The 21,338-nt window shown below is 41.7% G+C and overlaps 1 protein-coding gene across 6 annotated transcripts; it reads left to right on the top strand.

The window, feature by feature from the left end:
• The first annotated feature begins 2,203 nt into the window (after positions 1-2,203).
• LOC124035672 (differentially expressed in FDCP 8 homolog) lies at positions 2,204-20,898 on the top strand. 6 transcript variants are annotated; one of them, XM_046349246.1, is made up of 12 exons: positions 2,204-2,379; positions 6,592-6,700; positions 8,678-8,775; positions 10,560-10,709; positions 12,769-12,910; positions 13,246-13,410; positions 13,917-14,044; positions 14,357-14,470; positions 14,943-15,023; positions 18,800-18,940; positions 19,068-19,177; positions 19,474-20,898. In XM_046349246.1, exons 2-12 carry the CDS (start codon positions 6,616-6,618, stop codon positions 19,565-19,567), a joined length of 1,308 nt encoding a protein of 435 aa, XP_046205202.1. In that variant the 5' UTR covers positions 2,204-2,379; positions 6,592-6,615; the 3' UTR covers positions 19,568-20,898. The 6 variants fall into 6 exon arrangements, with proteins under 6 accessions (XP_046205202.1, XP_046205205.1, XP_046205206.1 ...); XM_046349249.1 differs by lacking the exon at positions 2,204-2,379 and adding an exon at positions 3,124-3,164; XM_046349250.1 differs by lacking the exon at positions 2,204-2,379 and adding an exon at positions 3,149-3,169.
• Positions 20,899-21,338: the final 440 nt, after the last annotated feature.

Below are 21,338 nucleotides of genomic sequence, written 5' to 3'. Positions count from 1 at the left end.
TGATGTCTGGTGAGGACCTACCTTACAACAGGCCTACAAGCCCTCGGGCCAGCATCTCTCAGCCTATTGCGGACAGTCTGAGCACTGATGGAGGGATTGTGCGTTCCTGGTGTAACTTGGGCAGTTGTTGTTGCCATCCTGTACCTGTCCCGCAGGTGTGATGTTCAGATGTACCGATCCTCTGCAGGTGTTGTTACACGTGGTCTGCACTGCGAGGACGATCAGCTGTCCGTCCTGTCTCCCTGTAGCGCTGTCTTAGGCGTCTCACAGTACGGACATTGCAATTTATTGCCCTGGCCACATCTGCAGTCCTCTTTCCTCCTTGCAGCATGACTAAGGCAGGTTCACACAGATGAGCAGGGACCCTGGGCATCTTTCTTTGAATGTTTTTCAGAGACAGTAGAAAGGCCTCTTTTACTGTCCTAAGTTTTCATAACTTTGACCTTAATTGCCTACCGTCTGTAAGCTGTTAGTGTCTTAACGACCATGCCATTACATTACATTACATTTAAGTCATTTAGCAGACGCTCTTATCCAGAGCGACTTACAAATTGGTGCATTCACCTTATGCCACAGGTGCATATTCATTAATTGTTTATGGTTCATTGAACAAGCATGTGAAACCGTGTTTAAACCCTTGACAATGAAGATCTGTGAAGTTATTTTGATTTTTACAAATGACCTTTGAAAGACAGGTGTCAATTTTTTATTTTTGGAAAAATAACGTTCCCAAAGTGAACAGGTTATTTTTCAGGACCAGAAAATAGAATATGCATATAATTTGACAGCTTAGGATAGAAAACACTCTAAAGTTTCCAAAACTGTAAAGATATTGTCTGTGAGTATAACATAACTGATATTGCAGGCAAAAGAATGAGAAAAATCCAACCAGGAACGCAGCAGTTTCTAAATAAGAGTGCATTCCTTTGCTTCCGTATTGAGCAGTGAATGGGATATCAATGAGATTCCTTTTAATATTGCTTTCTTAATGTGTCTAGTATCACGAGACATAGTTTCAGGCTTTTATTTTGAAAAATGAGCGTGTACAACAACATTGTGTCAGTGTCCACCTGATGGCTCTTTGTGTATTTCTAGAGCAAAAGAAATGGTAGCCATTTTTCCACCCGGTCTTACTGAAAAAAGCACCCACCCGTAGCACAACTTCCAGCAGGTATATCTCTGGTCACCCCCAAAACCAATTATTCCTTTGGCCGTCTCTCCTTCCAGTTCTCTGCTGCCAATGACTGGAACGAACTACAAAAATCTCTGAAACTGGAAACACTTATCTCCCTCACTAGCTTTAAGCACCAGCTGTCAGAGCAGCTCACAGATTACTGCACCTGTACATAGCCCATCTATAATTTAGCCCAAACAACTACCTCTCCCTCTACTGTATTTATTTATTTATTTAGCTCCTTTGCACCCCATTATTTCTATCTCTACCTTGCACATTCTTCCACTGCAAATCTACCATTCCAGTGTTTTACTTGCTATATTGTATTTACTTCGCCACCATGGCATTTTGTTTGCCTTTAACTCCCTTATCTCACCTAATTTGCTCACATTGTATATAGACTTATTTTTCTACTGTATTATTGGCTGTATGTTTGTTTTACTCCATGTATAACTCTGTGTTGTTGTATGTGTTGAACTGCTTTGCTTTATCTTGGCCAGGTCGCAATTGTAAATGAGAACTTGTTCTCAACTTGCCTAACTGGTTAAATAAAGGTGAAATAAATCAATAAAAATAAATGGTAGAGGAAAAGTATTTGACACTGTTAGCAAAGTAAAGGCCATATCTAGTTCTATTAACACATTATAGAGGAGCGATGAGAAGATCTACTTGAGAAATGTCTCTATAATGACCACCAACACAAAAGCAAGATTTATCTTTTCCTTTCTTGCTCTGGCATTCATGAGCTGATGCCCCTGTTGGTTTAAAACAAGCAGATAAAGACTGAAAAAGCAATGTCCCAAAGCAATCTTCACCAAATGCTACTCAGATTTGTGTAGCTCATTTTTTTGAGGAGTTAAGCCAGAGCTAGTGATTCAAGAAACAAACAAAATGCCACTTTATACAGGTTGATTTATGAATGTTGTATCATGCACGCATGCATCAAGTGCATACCAATACTGCCTGCAAAAACACCAGTCATGGTTGCTGTTACATAAACTGCCCGCGAGGTATCGCTGCAGAGCAGTATTCCTGCGCTGACACATCCAGAGAAAACATTGGAATCATTCTGTGTGATGCTGATGACAGAGAACCCAAGAAGGATACAGGATATATTTGCGAATAAAACTGAATGCACGGCGTTTGAAGTGTCTAACGTCAATCATATACGGATGAAATATTGTTGTTTGGAGGTCGACAATGGGGTAAGTATACCTGTCTAGGGAATGTTAGCTAGCAAGTAGTCAAGCTAGCTAAACTAACGACAGGTTTGCTAGCTAGCTAGCTATTAATATTTACAGTGATTTTTAGTTTTCATAGCTAACATTGCCGTTTAAAGTTGCTGGCTGCCTGGCTTATGCAAGTCTTCCAATGTTTTAAAACTCGGAACCTTCTTACGTGCTGCCCTTTCGTTTTGTAGGTAACGTTAGCTAACTAGCTAGTTGAGATACTATTACATTACTAGATAGAGGGCTAATGTCAGAAACCCTTGACGTTCCAGAATGTAGTAGTGATATGGCAGCCATATTGGTCAGGGAGATATCCAAAACAGTCTAAATTGAATAAACGACAGAGGCATACTCCCGATTTTAGTTACGTAGAAAAATAAAAGTAAGGCATGTGATATCAAAAATGGTTCAATAGAATTATTTTCAACCTAAAATATTGTCATACGAGTTGTATACGAATTTTCTGTATAAAACAAAGTCGTGGACTCAATCACATGACTTCGACTCGAGTAACAAATTTGATGACTTGATATAAAATAAAATGACTCTACTTTGACCTGAGAATCATTAATTAAAATTATCTGGCCAGGTTTTGTAATGTTTTGTCACTCCTTTTGTGGCACAGAGTATACGTGGATTGACTTCCACAAGCAGCCAGAGACAGTAGCCGCAGCATCGCCCTTGCAAAATTTACAACAGATTGGCTAGTGAAACGCACACGCGGCACTCTGTTTGGACTAGCAAACTGTCAATCATCACAGGTCGGGTGAGCTAGCGAAGCGATTGATTTGCTGTGCAACTATACGATCGAGTGCAGCGCAAACGTCTAATTGTAGGAAGAGACGATTGACATAATAAATATGCAGCTCCAAAAAAATGTGGTGATCAAGAATATTAACGCTTTACTTTGTAAACTTACCAGCAATGGGGCAACACTTATTATCATAGGCCTACTGGTGTTTTGGTATGTAACAATTGCTTGAAATTGGTAATTTACTTATGAAGCTGGCATTTGGAATGTGTTGTTAAAATGTATTATTGTGGCGAAGACGCACCATAGCATCCTGCGCGGAATTTTCACTTGCGCTCTCCAAACGCCTGCCAGTGAAGAACGTTTTTTTCCGGGTGGGTATAATTTGTGAAACGTTCCAACAGGAATCTGTTCCAACAACTTCGTAAATAACAAGGTTGCCAACAAACAACGCGTACAATGTTGTATAGCGGCAGAATAAGATACCGGGTAGGGAGTGGGCTATTTCATTACGTTTTGCACTCACCACGTCTTATTCCGAAAAATGTATGTCTGGTGGCCTATGGACAAACATTAAGAATAAGTTACGTGGTGAGTTGATGCCTATTCGGAAGCTGGTTAGCCAGGTGAGTTGATGCCTATTCGGAAGCTCGTTAGCCAGGTGAGTTGATGCCTATTCGGAAGCTAGTTAGCCAGGTGAGTTGATGCCTATTCGGAAGCTAGTTAGCCAGGTGAGTTGATGCCTATTCGGAAGCTAGTTAGCCAGGTGAGTTGATGCCTATTCGGAAGCTAGTTAGCCAGGTGAGTTGATGCCTATTCGGAAGCTAGTTAGCCAGGTGAGTTGATGCCTATTCGGAAGCTAGTTAGCCAGGTGAGTTGATGCCTATTCGGAAGCTAGTTAGCCAGGTGAGTTGATGCCTAGTTAGCCAGGTGAGTTGATGCCTAGTTAGCCAGGTGAGTTGATGCCTATTCGGAAGCTAGTTAGCCAGGTGAGTTGATGCCTATTCGGAAGCTAGTTAGCCAGGTGAGTTGATGCCTATTCGGAAGCTAGTTAGCCAGGTGAGTTGATGCCTATTCGGAAGCTAGTTAGCCAGGTGAGTTGATGCCTATTCGGAAGCTCGTTTGCCTATTCGGAAGCTCGTTAGCCAGGTGAGTTGATGCTAGTTAGCCAGGTGAGTTGATGCCTATTCGGAAGCTGGTTAGCCAGGTGAGTTGATGCCTATTCGGAAGCTAGTTAGCCAGGTGAGTTGATGCCTATTCGGAGGCTAGTTAGCCAGGTGAGTTGATGCCTATTCGGAAGCTAGTTAGCCAGGTGAGTTGATGCCTATTCGGAAGCTAGTTAGCCAGGCGAGTTGATGCGGAAGCTAGTTAGCCAGGCGAGTTGATGCCTATTCGGAAGCTAGTTAGCCAGGTGAGTTGATGCCTATTCGGAAGCTGGTTAGCCAGGTGAGTTGATGCCTATTCGGAAGCTAGTTAGCCAGGTGAGTTGATGCCTATTCGGAAGCTGGTTAGCCAGGTGAGTTGATGCCTATTCGGAAGCTGGTTAGCCAGGTGAGTTGATGCCTATTCGGAAGCTAGTTAGCCAGGTGAGTTGATGCCTATTCGGAAGCTGGTTAGCCAGGTGAGTTGATGCCTATTCGGAAGCTAGTTAGCCAGGTGAGTTGATGCCTATTCGGAAGCTGGTTAGCCAGGTGAGTTGATCATGCTACTTTGTATGCGTTTGTTGGCAACCTTGTACTTTACGAAGTTTTTGTTACAGATTACTGTTGGAACGTTCTCACAAATGATACCCATCACGTTTTCCTGTTGTTGAAGCGTTTGCTGTTGCTTTCAGATGTTGAAATGCATAGGCCCTATTAGGTAAATATATATTCCATCGAATACTAAAATAATTGCTAACGTTTCATAATTCTATCCCCATAACGTTTATTGCAACACGTAGACATTTCTGTTTCTGGTTTGATAAGCATACGAACGATACCATTTCATTTAGCCAAACATTCATGTGCACTATACACATCGCGCGATGTGTATAGTGCATTTGAACGTTCGTAAGACTCATGAGGTAGAAGTAATGTTTATTTAAATGTATGGTTTCCTTTGTTCATAATTCCCTGATTATGTCGGAGTTCCGTGTATCTGTGTCTTATGTCTGTCATGTTTGTTGTGCGTGAACAAGCGATTGTTCCATGAATGCATGATGTTGAAATATGAATAATTATTATGTCTGATTTAAAACGGATGTGGAAATTTTCCTTTTACATTTTAGAACCAGTTTATTGGTTGTAATTGCTAATTGTATGGTCTTGGGTGCCAAGTGCTTATATAATGTAGGTCTACCTGTTTGAGCCCCTGTTAGATTCCATTTGCTTTCTCAGGGGGAGGCTGTACAGTCTTGCCCTCTACCCGTGTCTGTTCAGATAGGACCAGTTCAGCCTGATACAGAGGCTGTTGCCGGTGTATATTAGGTAAATCTATTTGTATATTTTGTATGATATGGCGCTTTCTCCATTGGATCACCAAGGTGTAAATAGGTCTACACTCTGAGCATGTTGAGTGTCTTCTGCTGATGTCACGCCCTTATGACTGCTGCAAGGTCCCTATTTTACAATTGCATCATCAAAATGTGCTGTAGACAAAATAATCCAAAGGTATGTCTGGTAGACCCAATAAATAAAGATTTGTAGTTGAACAAGGCGTTGCATGTATAGTTTAAAAAACATGTTAAACTTGAGACTTAAAATTGTGACTGGAATTGACTTGCTCTTAGAATGCACTACTTGTACTTGACTCGAGTCTTGAACCGTTCTACTTGGGACTCGACTTGAGGCTCATCTTGTGACTTTAGACTTGCTTGTGACTCGAATAATAGTGACTTGGTCCCACCTCTGATAAAATTGCTTCTAAAATGCATGTAAAATTATAAACTAGTATTTGAGGACATGTTTAGGTTATAAGTCAAAGCAAAAACAGTGACAACCCTCTAAACTATTACTTTTAATGGGAGTCTTGCTTGTTTTCAGACAGTGTGGGTGCTCATCTGAGCTGATCCTGCAGCTCTGATGACTGTGCTACGGTTATGTGTCTGTGATAATGCATATTACATGTTTCAATATCTGATCCCTACAAGACATCATAACATGGCATATCAACAATGCCTGAGTACCAATTCTCTGTACCCATATCTTCATACTTATGGTAGCTCACCTTCGTCTATAAAACAGGGAAGATCAACACTCACATTATCAAATACCAAAACAATAAATGTCAATGCAGCCATATTGACAGGATATAAAATATCCACTTTGTCCTTGAGGGAGTGTCAAGTGAGAGCGACCCCCCCCTCCCTCCCTTGAGGCTTGGCGGAACGTAGCCTAGTCCGTGTGTCTCTCGTCCTTCTGGTTCATGACTGACCATGTGTTGTGTTTCTTCCACAGATGTAGCCTGTGAGATGGAATATCATGAGAGACCTGCTTCTTTTCGCCAAGCCCGCCTCAACCCCTTTGACCGGGGGGAGGAGGAGGAGGGCGGAACTCCCCCAAGATGGTGAGTTTGACTGGCGCGTTGGGTAGTAGCTTAGTTCATTGATGGGTCCCAGTATACATGTGAAATAAATTAACACCAGTGCTGAAGGTGATTGCCATGTGATGAGAAGAGAATGCAGAGGCAGATTCTGTGTGTTTTGCTCATCTCCAGCAAAGGCCTGGAGAATGGATGGGCCGACACTGCAGCAGTAGTGCAGTAGCCTGGTGTGAAGTCAGTTCATGTTGTCTGCAGCCAGGCTGCATCTGCAAGATTAGAGCTGCAACCTGTACCAGAGCAAGCATTGTCTGCAGAACTATAGTCTGCAAGAGATGGAACAATCTATACATTTTGAAATGATCTGACTGACTACAGCTGAACATCAGTATAGACTGAAAGAGGAAGAAGGCTGCTGTTTTTTCCATCTCTGTTGCTTAATATCTGATTTAGTACCAATCTTGCAACAGTGTCCTAACCATTATGAGCTCAACAACACCAACTGACCCTGGATCTGTAGTTGTGGGCCAAAAGTAATGAGAGGAACTGAGACAGGAGCATTAGGTAGTACTGTGGTTCAGAACGATTCCTGTAATCATATGCCTACACTTAACTCAGTTCACTAGAACACTGCCTAGGCTTCAGCTGCATCTGTCTGCCTCTCCAGCTCTCTCTGGCAGCCAGCGACTCAGGATATCTTGTCTCTCGCTACCATGATGTCATCTGAGGTGTATGCAGGTACAAACAATATGCAGGCCTAGATAGGGAGATTAGCTATGGGTTTACTTGATACAGGTTAACTTGAGACTACCTGCTACTACTACCTGCTGAATGTTGTTTGTTTGTAATGATATGTTCTGGCTTTAGGTCTATCTGATGAACTAGTCAATTGTTAGACACCCAAAATGCTTCTTGCTGAGGGTAGACATCTGTTTGTGGTCCAGGCTAACTGTTGATGTAATTGCAAATGTCATGTAGCAAGCATCTCTGTATTTTCTATATATATATATATATATATATATGATGATAGGAGGGGAATCTTGTCCCTCTGGATCTTTAGGCCTAATTGTTGGGTTTCTTACTGTGTTGAAGCGTCTGTTACAGCCAAAAGTAAAAGCTTTGGGAAGCAGCATTTTATCAGGAAGTGGTCTTTGGAGATGTAGAAGCTTAGAGTTTCAAAGAGGCTAGCCCTCAGCCAATATCTTGTACTGTGTACCCTGGCACAAAACCACACAAAATGGCTTAAACCTCTCTCTGGTTCCTCTAAGGCTTTAAATATTTGATCTGTTTACATGCCCCCAAGCTTACCAGCACTCCCTTTGATTTAGTGCCTGAAAAGCTGAACTGTGTATGCTCTGGTGCTGAAATTGGGAGCCGAGCTAAACCAAGGAGAACTTTCTTTATCAGATTGTCAGAATGCTTTGATCTGTGTGATTAGTCTGATAATACAGCAACCCACATTTGAGTTGGTGTCAGAGAATAAAGCTCCTATCTGCCATGACTTGCCTTTGTACTATAATTCTAAGTTCTTTGTTGTCAAAGCCTTTAATGAAGTAGCATAAACGTGTCCCAAATAATTTTACGAAGAAGAATAAGATTATTGCAAATCAGGGACGATAGCCTTTGTTAAATCCAATAGGTGAGGTGGAAATTGTGGGAGCGTATACTGATGTCTGGCCCACATCCGTACAGTGGGACTGTTAGGTTAACCATATCTTCCTGTTAATCTTGAGGCTGTATAGCCTTAAGTCTGTTACCTAGCAACCTTTAGCACTTCAAAGGCAGTAGTCCTTCCCTGTTTCCCTCTGGTTTTAAACAGAGCACGTATTTGTATAAAAACAGTATCTTGTGACTGCTTTATCCACTCAGAGGGTGAAACTCCTTTTAGACAAATGTGTGTTCTGTAAAAGGGTGTGTGTGTGTGTGTGTGTGTGTGTGTGTGTGTGTGTGTGTGTGTGTGTGAGAGAACAATGCTTACAGTACTTCTTGTCTGTCTTTTCTCAGAACTGAGACCTGAGCTCTTCTCCTCTGAGTGCCGAAGCCAGAGTTTGGACCGAGCCATGGACCTGGGACTGGCAGAGGACCACTTCTCTCGACCTGTCGTAAGGACAATCCTTATACGGCCATTTTGGATGTTGGTGAACCACTGACCAGTCGGTGTGGTTGCATGAAAAGTAATTCATATTGAAAACACGACTGTGATGGATACATTTGTCTATGTGCAGTTTAAATGGCAATCAGTATGTGTTAATGTGAGATTTGGTGCCCGTGTTTGCCCATGCATGGACTTCCAGTGGGGCAAAAAAGTATTTGGTCAGCCACCAATTGTGCAAGATCTCCCACTTAAGATGAGAGGCCTGTAATTTTCATCATAGGTACACTTCACCTATGACAGACAAAATGAGAGAAATCTAAAAAATCACATTGTAGGATTTTTTATTTATTTGCAAATTATGATGGAAAATAAGTATTTGGTCACCTACAAACAAGCAAGATTTCTGGCTCTCACAGACCTGTAACTTCTTCTTTAAGAGGCTCCTCTGTCCTCCACTCGTTACCTGTATTAATGGCACCTGTTTGAACTTGTTATCAGTATAAAGGACACCTGTCCCCAACCTCAAACAGTCACACTCCAAACGCTACTATGGCCAAGACCAAAGAGCTGTCAAAGGACACCAGAAACAAAGTTGTAGACCTGCACCAGGCTGGGAAGACTGAATCTGCAATAGGTAAGCAGCTTGGTTTGAAGAAATCAACTGTGGGAGCAATTATTAGGAAATGGAAGACATACAAGACCACTGATAATCTCCCTCGATCTGGGGCTCCACGCAAGATCTCACCCCGTGGGGTCAAAATTATCACAAGAACGGTGAGCAAAAATCCCAGAACCACACGGGGGACCTAGTGAATGACCTGCAGAGAGCTGGGACCAAAGTAACTAAGCCTACCATCAGTAACACACTACGCCGCCAGGGACTCAAATCCTGCAGTGCCAGACGTGTCCCCCTGCTTAAGCCAGTACATGTCCTGGCCCGTCTGAAGTTTGCTAGAGAGCATTTGGATGATCCAGAAGAAGATTGGAAGAATGTCATATGGTCAGATGAAACCAAAATATAACTTTTTGGTAAAAACTCAACTCGTCGTGTTTGGAGGACAAAGAATGCTGAGTTGTATCCAAAGAGAACCATACCTACTGTGAAGCATGGGGGTGGAAACATCATGCTTTGGGGCTGTTTTTCTGCAAAGGGACCAGGATGACTGATCCGTGTAAAGGAAAAATGAATGGGGCCATGTATCATGAGATTTTAAGTGAAAACCTCCTTCCATCAGCAAGGGCATTGAAGATGAAACGTGGCTGGGTCTTTCAGCATGACAATGACCCCAAACACACCGCCCGGGCAACGATGGAGTGGCTTCGTAAGAAGCATTTCAAGGTCCTGGAGTGGCCTAGCCAGTCTCGATCTCAACCCCATAGAAAATCTTTGGAGGGAGTTGAAAGTCTGTGTTGCCCAGCAACAGCCCCAAAACATACTGCTCTAGAGGAGATCTGCATGGAGGAATGGGCCAAAATACCAGCAACAGTGTGTGAAAACCTTGTGAAGACTTACAGAAAACGTTTGACCTCTGTCATTGCCAATAGAGAGAGTATTGAGATCAACTTTTGTTGTTGACCAAATACTTTCTTTCCACCATAATTTGCAAATAAATTCATAAAACCTACAATGTGATTTTCTGGATTTTTTTTTCTTATTTTGTCTGTCATAGTTGAAGTGTACATATGATGGAAATTACAGGCCTGTCTCATATTCTGAAGTGTGAGAACTTGACTAAACTTTTTTGCCCCACTGTATGTGTGTTTGTGTTTTTACTGTATGTCCCCGTTTAGGGCTCGTTTGTAGCGTTGGACATTGAGCAGCTAAAGATGGCCATAGAGGAGTGTAAGAGATTAATCCTGGAGCTGCCTGAGCATTCAGAGAGACAGAAGGACGCTGTGGTCAAACTGATCCACCTACGCCTCAAACTACAGGAGCTCAAGGTAAGACCAGAGGGGAGGTTGGAGGGAAGTATTGAACTACCCAGAGACCATGAGTTAAGGGGGTAAGAAATTAGTCATGGGAGGTAGATGGCAAGAAGGTAGTTGTATCTACATAGAAGAGTCAACCAACTTAAAAAAAAAAAACAATTAAAATTAAAAACTGTTTTCAGAGCACTTGTGAACTGTGTATGCATGAAAACCATTCACAAATCATTCACTACCTCTTGAAATGTCAATACAATATTAGTGTGTAACATACAGTGCTTTCAGAAAGTGGTCACACCCCTTGACTTTTTCCACATTTTGTTGTTTTATAGCCTAAATTTTAAATGTATTAAATTGAGATGTTGTGTCACTGGCCTACACACAATACCCAATAATGTCAAAGTGGAATTATGTTTTTAGAAATGTTTAGAAATGAATTAAAAATGAAAAGCTGAAATGTCTTGAGTCAATAAGTATTCAACCCCTTTGTTATGGCAAGCCTAAATAAGTTCAGGAGTAAACATTTGCTTAACAAGTTACAAGTTGCATGGACTCAATAATAGTGTGCAATAATCGTGTTTAACATAATTGTTTTAAATGACTACCATATCTCTGTACCCCACACTCACAATTGACTGTAAGGTCCCTCAGTCGAGCAATGAATTTCAAACACCGATTCAACCACAGACCAGGGAGGTTTTCCAATGCCTTGCAAAGAAGGGCACATATTGGTAAAGAATACATATAAAAAAGACATTCAAATATCCCTTTGAGCATGGTAAACTTATTAATTACACTTTGGAGGGCATATCAATACACTCAGTCACTACAATGATACAGGTGCCCTTCCTAACTCTGTTGCCGGAGAGGAAGGAGACCACTCAGGGATTTCACCATTAGGCCAATGGTGACTTTAAAACAGTTACAGAGTTTAAAGGCTGTGATAGGAGTAAACTGAAGATGGATCAACAACATTGTAGCTACTCTACAATACAAACCTAAATGCCAGAGTGAAAAGAAGGATGCCTGTACGGAATAAGAATATTCCAAAACATGGGGCAAACGCATCACTGAATATCCATCTATATATTTTCAATCATGGTGGTGGCTGCATCATGTTATGGGTATGTTTGTCATCGGCAAGGACTAGTGAGTTTTATTCAGGATAAAAAGAAACTGTATAGAGCTAAGCACCGGCAATATCCTAGAGGAAAACCTTGTTCAGTCTGCTTTCCAACAGACTCTGGGAGACAAATTCACCTTTCAGCAGGATAATAACCTAACACACAAGGCCAAATATACACTGGATTAGCTTACCAAGATGACATTGAATGTTCCTGAGTGGCCTAGTTAGTTTAGACTTAAATCAGCTTAAATCTATGGCAAGACATGAAAATGGCTGTCTAGCGATGATCAACAACCAACTTTATAGAGCTTGAAAATTTTTAAAAAGATTCTACAATCCAGGTTGCAAAGTGCTTAGACTTACCCGAAAAGACTCACAGCTGTAATCACTGCAAAAGGTGATTCTAACATGTATTGACTCAGGGGTCTGAATACTTATGTAAATGAGATATTTCTGTATTTAGTTTTCAATATATTTGCAAAACTTTAAAAGCATGTTTTCACTTTCTCATTATGGGGAATTGTCTTTAGATGGGTGAGAGGAGAAATCAATTTAATACATTTTTCATTCAGGCTGTAACAACAAAATGTGGAATAAGTCAAGGGGTATGAATACCTTCTGAAGGCACTGTAAGTCTTGTTTTGGTCTTCGTGTCCCTGTTTCCTCATTTTATGTCAGACTCTCTCTGTGGTTGTGTCACATCTAACTTAAAAAATAACATGTGAAACCACCCCTTATAGCTCATGAAGTGTCTGGATTCTGCTGGGATTGCCTGAATTGTTTTAAATATGGGTTGTTTTGGTGTCATTCACACTGAGAATGAGTGGGTTGAAAGTGCTGCAGTGAACTTGTTCAGTTGATTAATAACAGACTGTAGTGTAGGCCTCTGACACAATGCTGTGCTCTTGTGCTGGGTTCTGATTGGCTCTGCTCCTTGTCACTCAACAGGACCCTGAAGAGGATGAGCCAAACCTGAGGGTGCTGTTGGAGCATCGTTTCTCCAAGGAGAAGAGCAAGAGTGTGAAACAGACGTGTGACAAGTGCAGCACTATCATCTGGGGCCTCATCCAGACCTGGTACACCTGCACAGGTGGGAGTGCATTAAAACTAAGCCAAAATGTTCTCAGTGGTAAAACCTCATGAACACTGAACGGTTGCAGCTGTATGGCTGAATTTGGTGAAACATATAAAAGAGAGAGCATTGCTAAGCAACCAAAACTGAATAGCGCTCAGTTGCTAGGCAACACTGCCCTCTTGAGGCCTTCTATTGGTCGAACGTTGGCCCTGATGAATTAATTGAGTTGGAGAGGGAGATTGAATGAATTGTTATACTGTATGGCCAACTTTCTCTCCAAAATCTTAAGTCATATATTGAATTTTAAAACAGTTAGCTGTTGACTAATCTGTCTCCTGTTCCCCTCGCAGGTTGTTACTACCGTTGCCATAGCAAGTGCTTGAACCTCATCAACAAGCCCTGTGTGAGGTCAAAGGTCAGCCACAAGTCAGAGTACGAGCTCAGCATTTGCCCAGAGATCGGGCTGGACCGGCAGGACTACCGCTGTGCCGAGTGCCGCACGCCTGTGTCACTAAGTGAGTGTTCAGCCTTTATGAGACCGACTTGATAGCCAATTAGCAGTCAGCACAAATTTAAATATATGGGCATGATGTCTATGGACCCTTGTTGTATTAATAACATGATCACAGTTATAAAAGCAATGCCTAACCTCTGGGTCAATGGCCTTTAGGGCTGTGTGGACATTCTTCTCCTCTCACAGACTAATGTGACTAAACCTACTGTACTGTACAAGATAAACCTGGAGCCCAATAAGTGTTAGTGTTCCTCTGTGGGGATCTAAAGAGATTTAGCTAGAGCATTTACTACAACTCAGCATAGCAGAGAATGACTATCTCATTAAGCATTTAATTATGTTGTGATTAGGAAAATATTTGTTCTGTTGTGTGACAGTGTTAGTTGCATGATCAGTGAGTTGTGTGTGACTGTGAGAGTTGTCTCTGAGACAGTTACGTCAGTGAGAGTTGTGTGGCGTGGTGTTATAATCACTCACGGAGCCCCATGCTGCACTGTTGTCCTGTAGGGGGAGTGCCCAGCGAGGCCAGGCAGTGTGACTACACGGGCCAGTACTACTGCAGCACCTGCCACTGGAATGACACCGCGGTCATCCCTGCACGCGTCATCCACAACTGGGAGTTTGAGCCACGCAAGGTACCAAAGAGAGATGCTAATAGCACACTGTTTTTCACACAGCGAGGCACTTCAACAAACTCTACATTATATTACATGATGAGCAGCTGGTAAGAATCCACCGCTGTTTCCTTTGGTGACTGTGTAGTGGATAAAAATCACTGAAGAACCAGGCCTGAAGCCAGGAATAATAATGTTGAGCGCATAGAACCCTATCACAGTGAATCACATGGAGACAGAACACATTAAAACACTGTTTTCTCAGCGTCTGTGTTTGACTATTTGCATTCTGTGCAGTTCTATCTCTAACAGTGTCCCCTGCTCTCTGGTCAGGTATGTCGTTCCTCCATGCGTTACCTGGCCCTGATGTTACCTCGGCCTGTATTGAAACTGAGGGAGGTCAACCCACTGCTCTTCAACTTTGTGGAGGAACTAGTGGAGATCAGGGTAGGTGACATATCAGCAACAGGGATTCTTTTTGTGCCATTTAAATGTGTTTTTGTCTTTTTGTACAGTTTTTGGTTTGCCCTCTATTTCCACTCCATATAAACTGGGATGAAGTCTGGGTTTGCTATAGAACTTGTTTTGGTAGCTCTTTCTTGTCTCTACTATCAAACAGTAGACCAGGCCTTTGTTTTCAACAGATTCTCACCAGTCAGCAGTTCAATTTGTGCCAGTGTGTTTTGTGGTGAGGGATTAGAATACTGAGGGAGATAGACAGCTGTTTATGTCATTGGGCAGATTGTCGGGCCAGAGAAGGAAAAACACTTGCTTATGGTATATAAAAAAAATAGTTCCATGAAATATGGGGTGGGGTGCACATTCAAAAGCGATTTCCCAAAGAACATGTTGTCTGACATTGGCCCATGGAATCAGGGTGTGACTGATGGCTTGTGTGTGAATGTGTTCCTCCCTGCAGAAGCTCCGTCAGGACATCCTACTGATGAAGCCCTACTTCATCACCTGTAAGGAGGCTATGGAGGCTCGGCTGCTACTGCAGGTCAGCAACATCCCGCAATATCAACACATCATCCCAACACCCCCACAACATCATAAAGGGCATTGCATTTGTGTCCAGTGCCTTGCATAAAGGTCTTGCAGCAGTATTTATTTTTAAACAACCCAGAGGAACCAATTTTTGCTGAGGTCATGGCTGATAGTATGGGCTGCAACAGCACCACCCTCTGGCCTTTTATTAATAACATACTGATATAAGAATCAAATCAAGTTTAAATTATCACATGCTTCGTAAACAACAGATGTAGACTAAGTAAAATGCTTACTTATGGGCCCTTCCCAACAATGCAGAATACAATAAAGAAAAAAAAATATATATATATATATATATATACACACACACACTACCAGTCAAAAGTTTTAGAACACCTACTCATTGAAAGGTTTTTCTTTATTTTTACTATTTTCTACATTGTAGAATAAAAGTGAAGACATCAAAACTATGAAATAGTACATATGGAATCATGTAGTAACCAAAGTGTTATATAAAATGTTCAAATAGCCACCCTTTGCCTTGATGACAACATTGCACACTCTTGGCATTCTCTCAACCAGCTTCACCTGGAATGCTTATCCAACAGTCTTGAAGGAGTTCCCACATGCTGCACATTTGTCTGCTGCTTTTCCTTCACTCTGCGGTCCGACTCATCCAAAACCAGCTCAATATGTTTGAGGTCGGGGGGATGTGGATGCCAGGTCATCTGATGCAGCACTCGTCAAGTAGTCCTTACACAGCCTGAAGGGTCATTGTCCTGTTGAAAAACAAATGATCGTCTCACTGAGCCCAAACCAGGTGGGATGGTGTATCGCTGCAGAATGCTGTGATAGTCATGCTGGTTAAGTGTGCCTTGATTTCTAAATAAATCACAGACCGTGTCACCAGCAAAGCACCTCCTCCTCCTCCATGCTTTACGTTGGGAAATGCACATGCGGAGATCATCCGTTCACCCACACCATGTCTCACAAAGACACGGCGGTTAGGACCATTAATCTCCAATTTGGACTCACCAAAGTACACATTTTTACCGGTCTAATTTCCATTGCTTGTGTTTCTTGACCCAAGCAAGTCTCTTCTTCTTTTCGGTGTCCTTTAGTAGTGGTTTCTTTGTCGAAATTCCATGAAGGCCTGATTCCTCTGAACAGTTGATGTTGAGATGTGTCCGTTACTTGAACTCTGAAGCATTTATTTTGGCTGGTAACTAATGAAATTATCCTCAGTGTCTTCCATTCCTGTGGCGGTCCTCATGAGAGCCAGTTTCATCATAGTGCTTGATGGGTTTTGCGACTGCACTTGAAGAAACTTTCAAAGTTCTTGAAATGTTCTGTATTGACTACCCTTCATGTCTTAAAGTAATGAACTGTCATTTCTCTTTGCATATTTGAGCTGTTCTTGCCATAATATTGACTTGTTTTTTTAAACCAAATATGGCTGTTTTCTGTATACCCCCCTACCTTGTCACATACATTCCAGGTGACTACCTCATGAAGCTGGTTTAGAGAATGCCAAGAATGTGCAAAGCTGTCAAGGCAAAGGGTGGCTATTTGAAGAATCTCAAATATAAAATATATTTTGATTTAAAAAAAACTTTTTTTGGGGTTACTACATGATTCCATATGTGTTATTTCATAGTTGGGATATCTTCACTATTCTACAAAGTTGAAAAAAATAAAGAAAAACCCTTGAATAAGTAGGTGTGTCCAAACTTTTGACTGGTAATGTACATGTTTATAATAATAGAAAAAAACAATTAACACAAGGAATAAGTGCACAATTCTAGATTGGCTATAAATGCGGAACATATAAAGTGTTGTTTCATGAGCTGAAATAAAAGATCCCAGAAATTGTCCATGTGCACAAAAAGCATATTTTTCTCAAATGCTTTGCACAAATGTGTTAGTGAGTATTTCTCTTTTGCCAAGTTAATCCATCCACCTGACCGGTGTGGCATTATGAAGAAGCTGATTATTACACAGGTGCACCTTGTGCTGGGGATGATAAAGGGACACTTTAAAATGTGCAGTTTTTTTCACAAAACACAATGCCACAGATGTCTCAAGTTTTGAGGGAGTGTGCAATTGGCATGCTGACAGCAGGAATGTCACCCCAGAGCTGTTGCCAGATAATTTAATGTTAATTTCTCTATAATAAGCCATCGTTTTAGAGAATATGTCCAACTGGCCTCAACTGCAGACCACATGTAACTTCGCCAGCCCTGGACCTCCATCTGTGTGATCATCTGAGACCAGCCATCCAGACAACTGATGAAACTGTGGGTTTGCACAACCGAAGAATTTCTGCACAAACTCTCATGAAACCATCTCAGGGAAGCTCACCTGTGTGCTCGCTGTCTTCACAAGGGTTCTTGACCTGATTGCAGTTTGGCATCGTAACTGACTTCGATAGCCACTGGCATGCTGGAGAAGTGTGCTCTTCACAGATGAATCCCGGTTTCAACTGTACCGGGCAGATTGCAGTCAGTGTGTATGGCGTCGATTGGGTGAGTGGTTTGCTGGTGGCGGTGGGGTTATGGTATGGGAAGGCATAAGCTATGGACAACATTTTCCAGTTCTTCATGGCCTGCATACTCACCAGACATTGAGCCTGTTTGGGATGCTCTGGTATGATGTGTACAACCGCATGTTCCTGCCGATATCCAGCGTTTTTCGCACAGCCATGAACTGATTTCTTTATGTACTTAGTAAAACATTTGAAATTGTTGCATTTTGAGTTTATATTTTTGTTCAGTGTATATGGATTAGAGTCAATGTTCAGGGGTACGGGGAAATGGAAGTAGATATGTACATATAAACTCAACAGAAAAGGAGACGTTCTCTTAACTGTCAACTGTGTTTATTTTCAGCAAACTTTTAACGTGTAAATATTTGTATGAGCATGAGATTCCAAAACTGAGACATAAACTGAACAAGTTCCACAGACGTGACTAACAGAAATGGAAAAACGTGTCCCTGAACAAAGAGGGGTCAAAATCAAAAGTAACAGTCAGTACCTGGTGTGGTCACCAGCTGCATTAAGTACTGCAGTGCATCTCCTCATGGACTGCACCAGATTTGCCAGTTCTTGCTGTGAGATGTTACCCAAGTCTTCCACCAAGGCACCTGCAATTTCCCGGACATTTCTGGGGGAGGGGAACGGCTAACAGGTGCATGTTCATTAATCGTTTATGGTTCATTGAGTAAAAATGGGAAAGTGTGTGTATAAACCCTTTTTACAATGAAGATCTGTGAAGTTATTTGGACTTTTACAAATGACCTTTGAAAGACAGGGTCCTGAAAAAGGGAAGTTTAAAAAAATATATATATATATTTTTTTTGCTGAGTTTAGGTAGGGGGTAATGGTCTTGGTAATGCTAGGCCACATAAATGTCAATATGCAAGTTATGTGAGTTAATGGGTGACCTCGACGTTACACAGCTACTGTACATTCTGACATGCATACAATCGTATGTAGTCTTAGTTGTGAGCAGTTATGGTGTAGGATACATACAGCAACAGAGGGGATTATTCTAGTTCATATGCAAATGTAAAAATAAATAAGTGTTAAATATTGTCCCAAGTAAGGGTTTGTTTTTACAGTGAAAGGGGCTCAAATTTCACACAATGCTTTTAGTTATTACATTCTGTTAATTAACATTCAGTTGGTCAGTTAACCTAATTTAATTGATATGGAAATGTTTCATTTCTCTCTCTCGCTCTCTCTCACTATAGATTTATTTATTTGAATGTCCCTTCCCCTCTTAGCTCCATGATCGCCAGCACTTTGTGGAGAACAATGACATGTACTCGCTGCAGGATTTGATTGACATCTCTAGTGGCAGACTCAGCTGCTCTCTCTCAGAGATCCACACTACCTTTGCCAAGCACATCAAACTGGACTGTGACGTGAGTTGTATACAGTACTTGTCTGTCACAAAGATGAGGAAGAACCCAACTCATTCTGGGGAGAAGTTTTGCTGAAGCTGTAGAGACCTGTGATACTGAGCTGTGCTCTGTCTTTTGCCCTCTCCAGCGGTGCCAAGCCAAAGGCTTTATGTGTGAGCTGTGTAAGGAGGGAGACATCCTGTTCCCGTTTGACAGCCACACCTCAGTGTGCCACGACTGCTCTGCTGTCTTCCACAGGTCAGTGCCTTATCTGTGGACACCAGAGGAGGCTGATGGGAGGAGCTATAAGAAGACGAGCCCATTGTAATGAATGGAATAAATAGAACGGTATCAAACACATCATACATATGGAAACCACATGTTCGACTCTGTTGCACTTATTCCATTCCAGCCATTACATTGATTCAGTCCTCCTATAGCTCCTTCCACCAGCCTCCACTGGCAGACACGTTTATCAGACATATGTAGTGTTTATGTATAATATCAGTGATTGGCTGACACTTGGCTATTTCCTGTGTGCTGTTTCTCTTTAGGGACTGTTTCTATGACAATTCCACAACTTGCCCGAAATGTGCCCGGATGACTGAACGCAAGCACGACGATCCACCGTATCCGAAAGACACGTAGCCCTGTCGATCTAAGCCTGTCACTGTGACTGACCACCTGTAGGAGCGACCATGGCACTTTTTCTTATGTTGAGGACCATCAAGACATTTTTCTGACACAAACATGACTAGCTTTCCCTCTTGCTCTCTCTCTGTTTTTTTGTGGGGATGTTTTCAAGTTACTTTGTTCCAGTTCAGTGGACTACGGAAGATGGTAGCAGGATACTAGAGTTTTATATGTTCCGGTAAAGAAGTGTTATACTCTGAGACTGGCTGCATTGTATAGCCCACAGAAACACTAAGCCAATGTTGTTCAGTATGTGTGTTACTGTGTGAGAGTACTGTATGGGCATCCTGTTGCAGGCATGAATTGCAATGTGGGTCACATAACTGTCTTTACCTCCTAACAATCTATATCTTTAACTACTCTGAAGTAGGTGTTAAATTCCAAATTCATCTTAACAAATCAATTTAACAAAAACTACCATTCACCTACAGGCCTTAACTGGCATTGGTAACAAAAGAGCCAGGTATTTCTAGTGAGGTTAGGTCATAGTTCTTCAAAATTACTTCCCCAGGGGCATGAGGTATTTCACCCCCCTGTTGTGAAACAATGTGTTACGTGATGGACAATGACACTAAAATTGGTTTTGATTATTTGTTTGAAAAATGATCTGCCTGAAACACTTGAGAAGAGAACATGTGGTTTGTATGTTATGTCTTACTTTAACGCAGTACTTTTTCACAAAATTATTGGGCAGTCATGTAAACAAATTCAAGAGGGTAAAGTCAAGGAGAGCTGATTATGATGTGCTGATTAACTATATCTTAATTTGACATTGTGTGCTGAAATTTTGGGAAATCTAGTTGAACACTGTGTGCATTTACCCATTGATCAAGTCATCTATTTAACCGTATTGCTGTGGGGTGGTTTGCAGCACGCCTCAAAGTATATTCCTTGAACTGACCAATGATACTTCTGGACACATGAGCGTGTAAATGTTTATGATGACAAATTATTTGTTTTAAAATAATGCGTGTTTGGCCGTGTTGTTTTTCTCTGCATAATGTTATTGATAACATGCAAATGTAATGTTCCATGTGTTAGTGAAAATCCAGATATAAACATGAATTGTAAGGTCATGTGACATTAAGCATGAATAATGTATTAATGAATTCTGTTGTGAGGAGTTGTTTTAGCTGACACTGTGGCAGCCTTTGCCAATGTAGCCCTTGGCTCCAGGCCTGTGGCAGAGGCTAATGTAAATATTACTATGTGCCGTGGCCATACTAAATGCTGTTTTGAACAGTGTACCAACAGTAAACTGTGTATAAAGATTGTTTCTGTCTGATCATCGTGGAAAATGTGACCAGTGAATGAAGAGATTAAATTATCTGCCCCGGTTTACCCTGGTGGCAGGAGTTTGCGCAGGTGTGCGTTCGTTTTGGAACCTGGCTGACTCCTTTGGGTGAGCCAGGTGCCCCCCACCTCCGTGGTTCAAAGCCCACGGTGAAGTAGGCTCCAAAGAAAAGTGACATAGCCTAGGCTAGATCAAGCACGTGGAGTAGAGTATGATTCGGTATTTTCACATGCACAAGTGATTTTTTTAAATAAAATGCTTTATCTGCCTTCCCATCCCAATGAAAACTAGTTCGAAAATTCGAATATATGTGTGATGGACAGGAAATGTACATTTATGGACCTTGCTACCTTGACAACCTTACAGATTACTGTAAGGTTTGAGAAGGGCGCTCCACAGCGTTTGCTCGTTCATCGACACGTGCACTGCGGC

Source organism: Oncorhynchus gorbuscha, linkage group LG05 (genome assembly GCF_021184085.1).
Source record: "Oncorhynchus gorbuscha isolate QuinsamMale2020 ecotype Even-year linkage group LG05, OgorEven_v1.0, whole genome shotgun sequence".
Lineage (NCBI taxonomy): Eukaryota > Metazoa > Chordata > Actinopteri > Salmoniformes > Salmonidae > Oncorhynchus > Oncorhynchus gorbuscha.
This window is presented reverse-complemented; position numbering and strand designations above follow the sequence as displayed.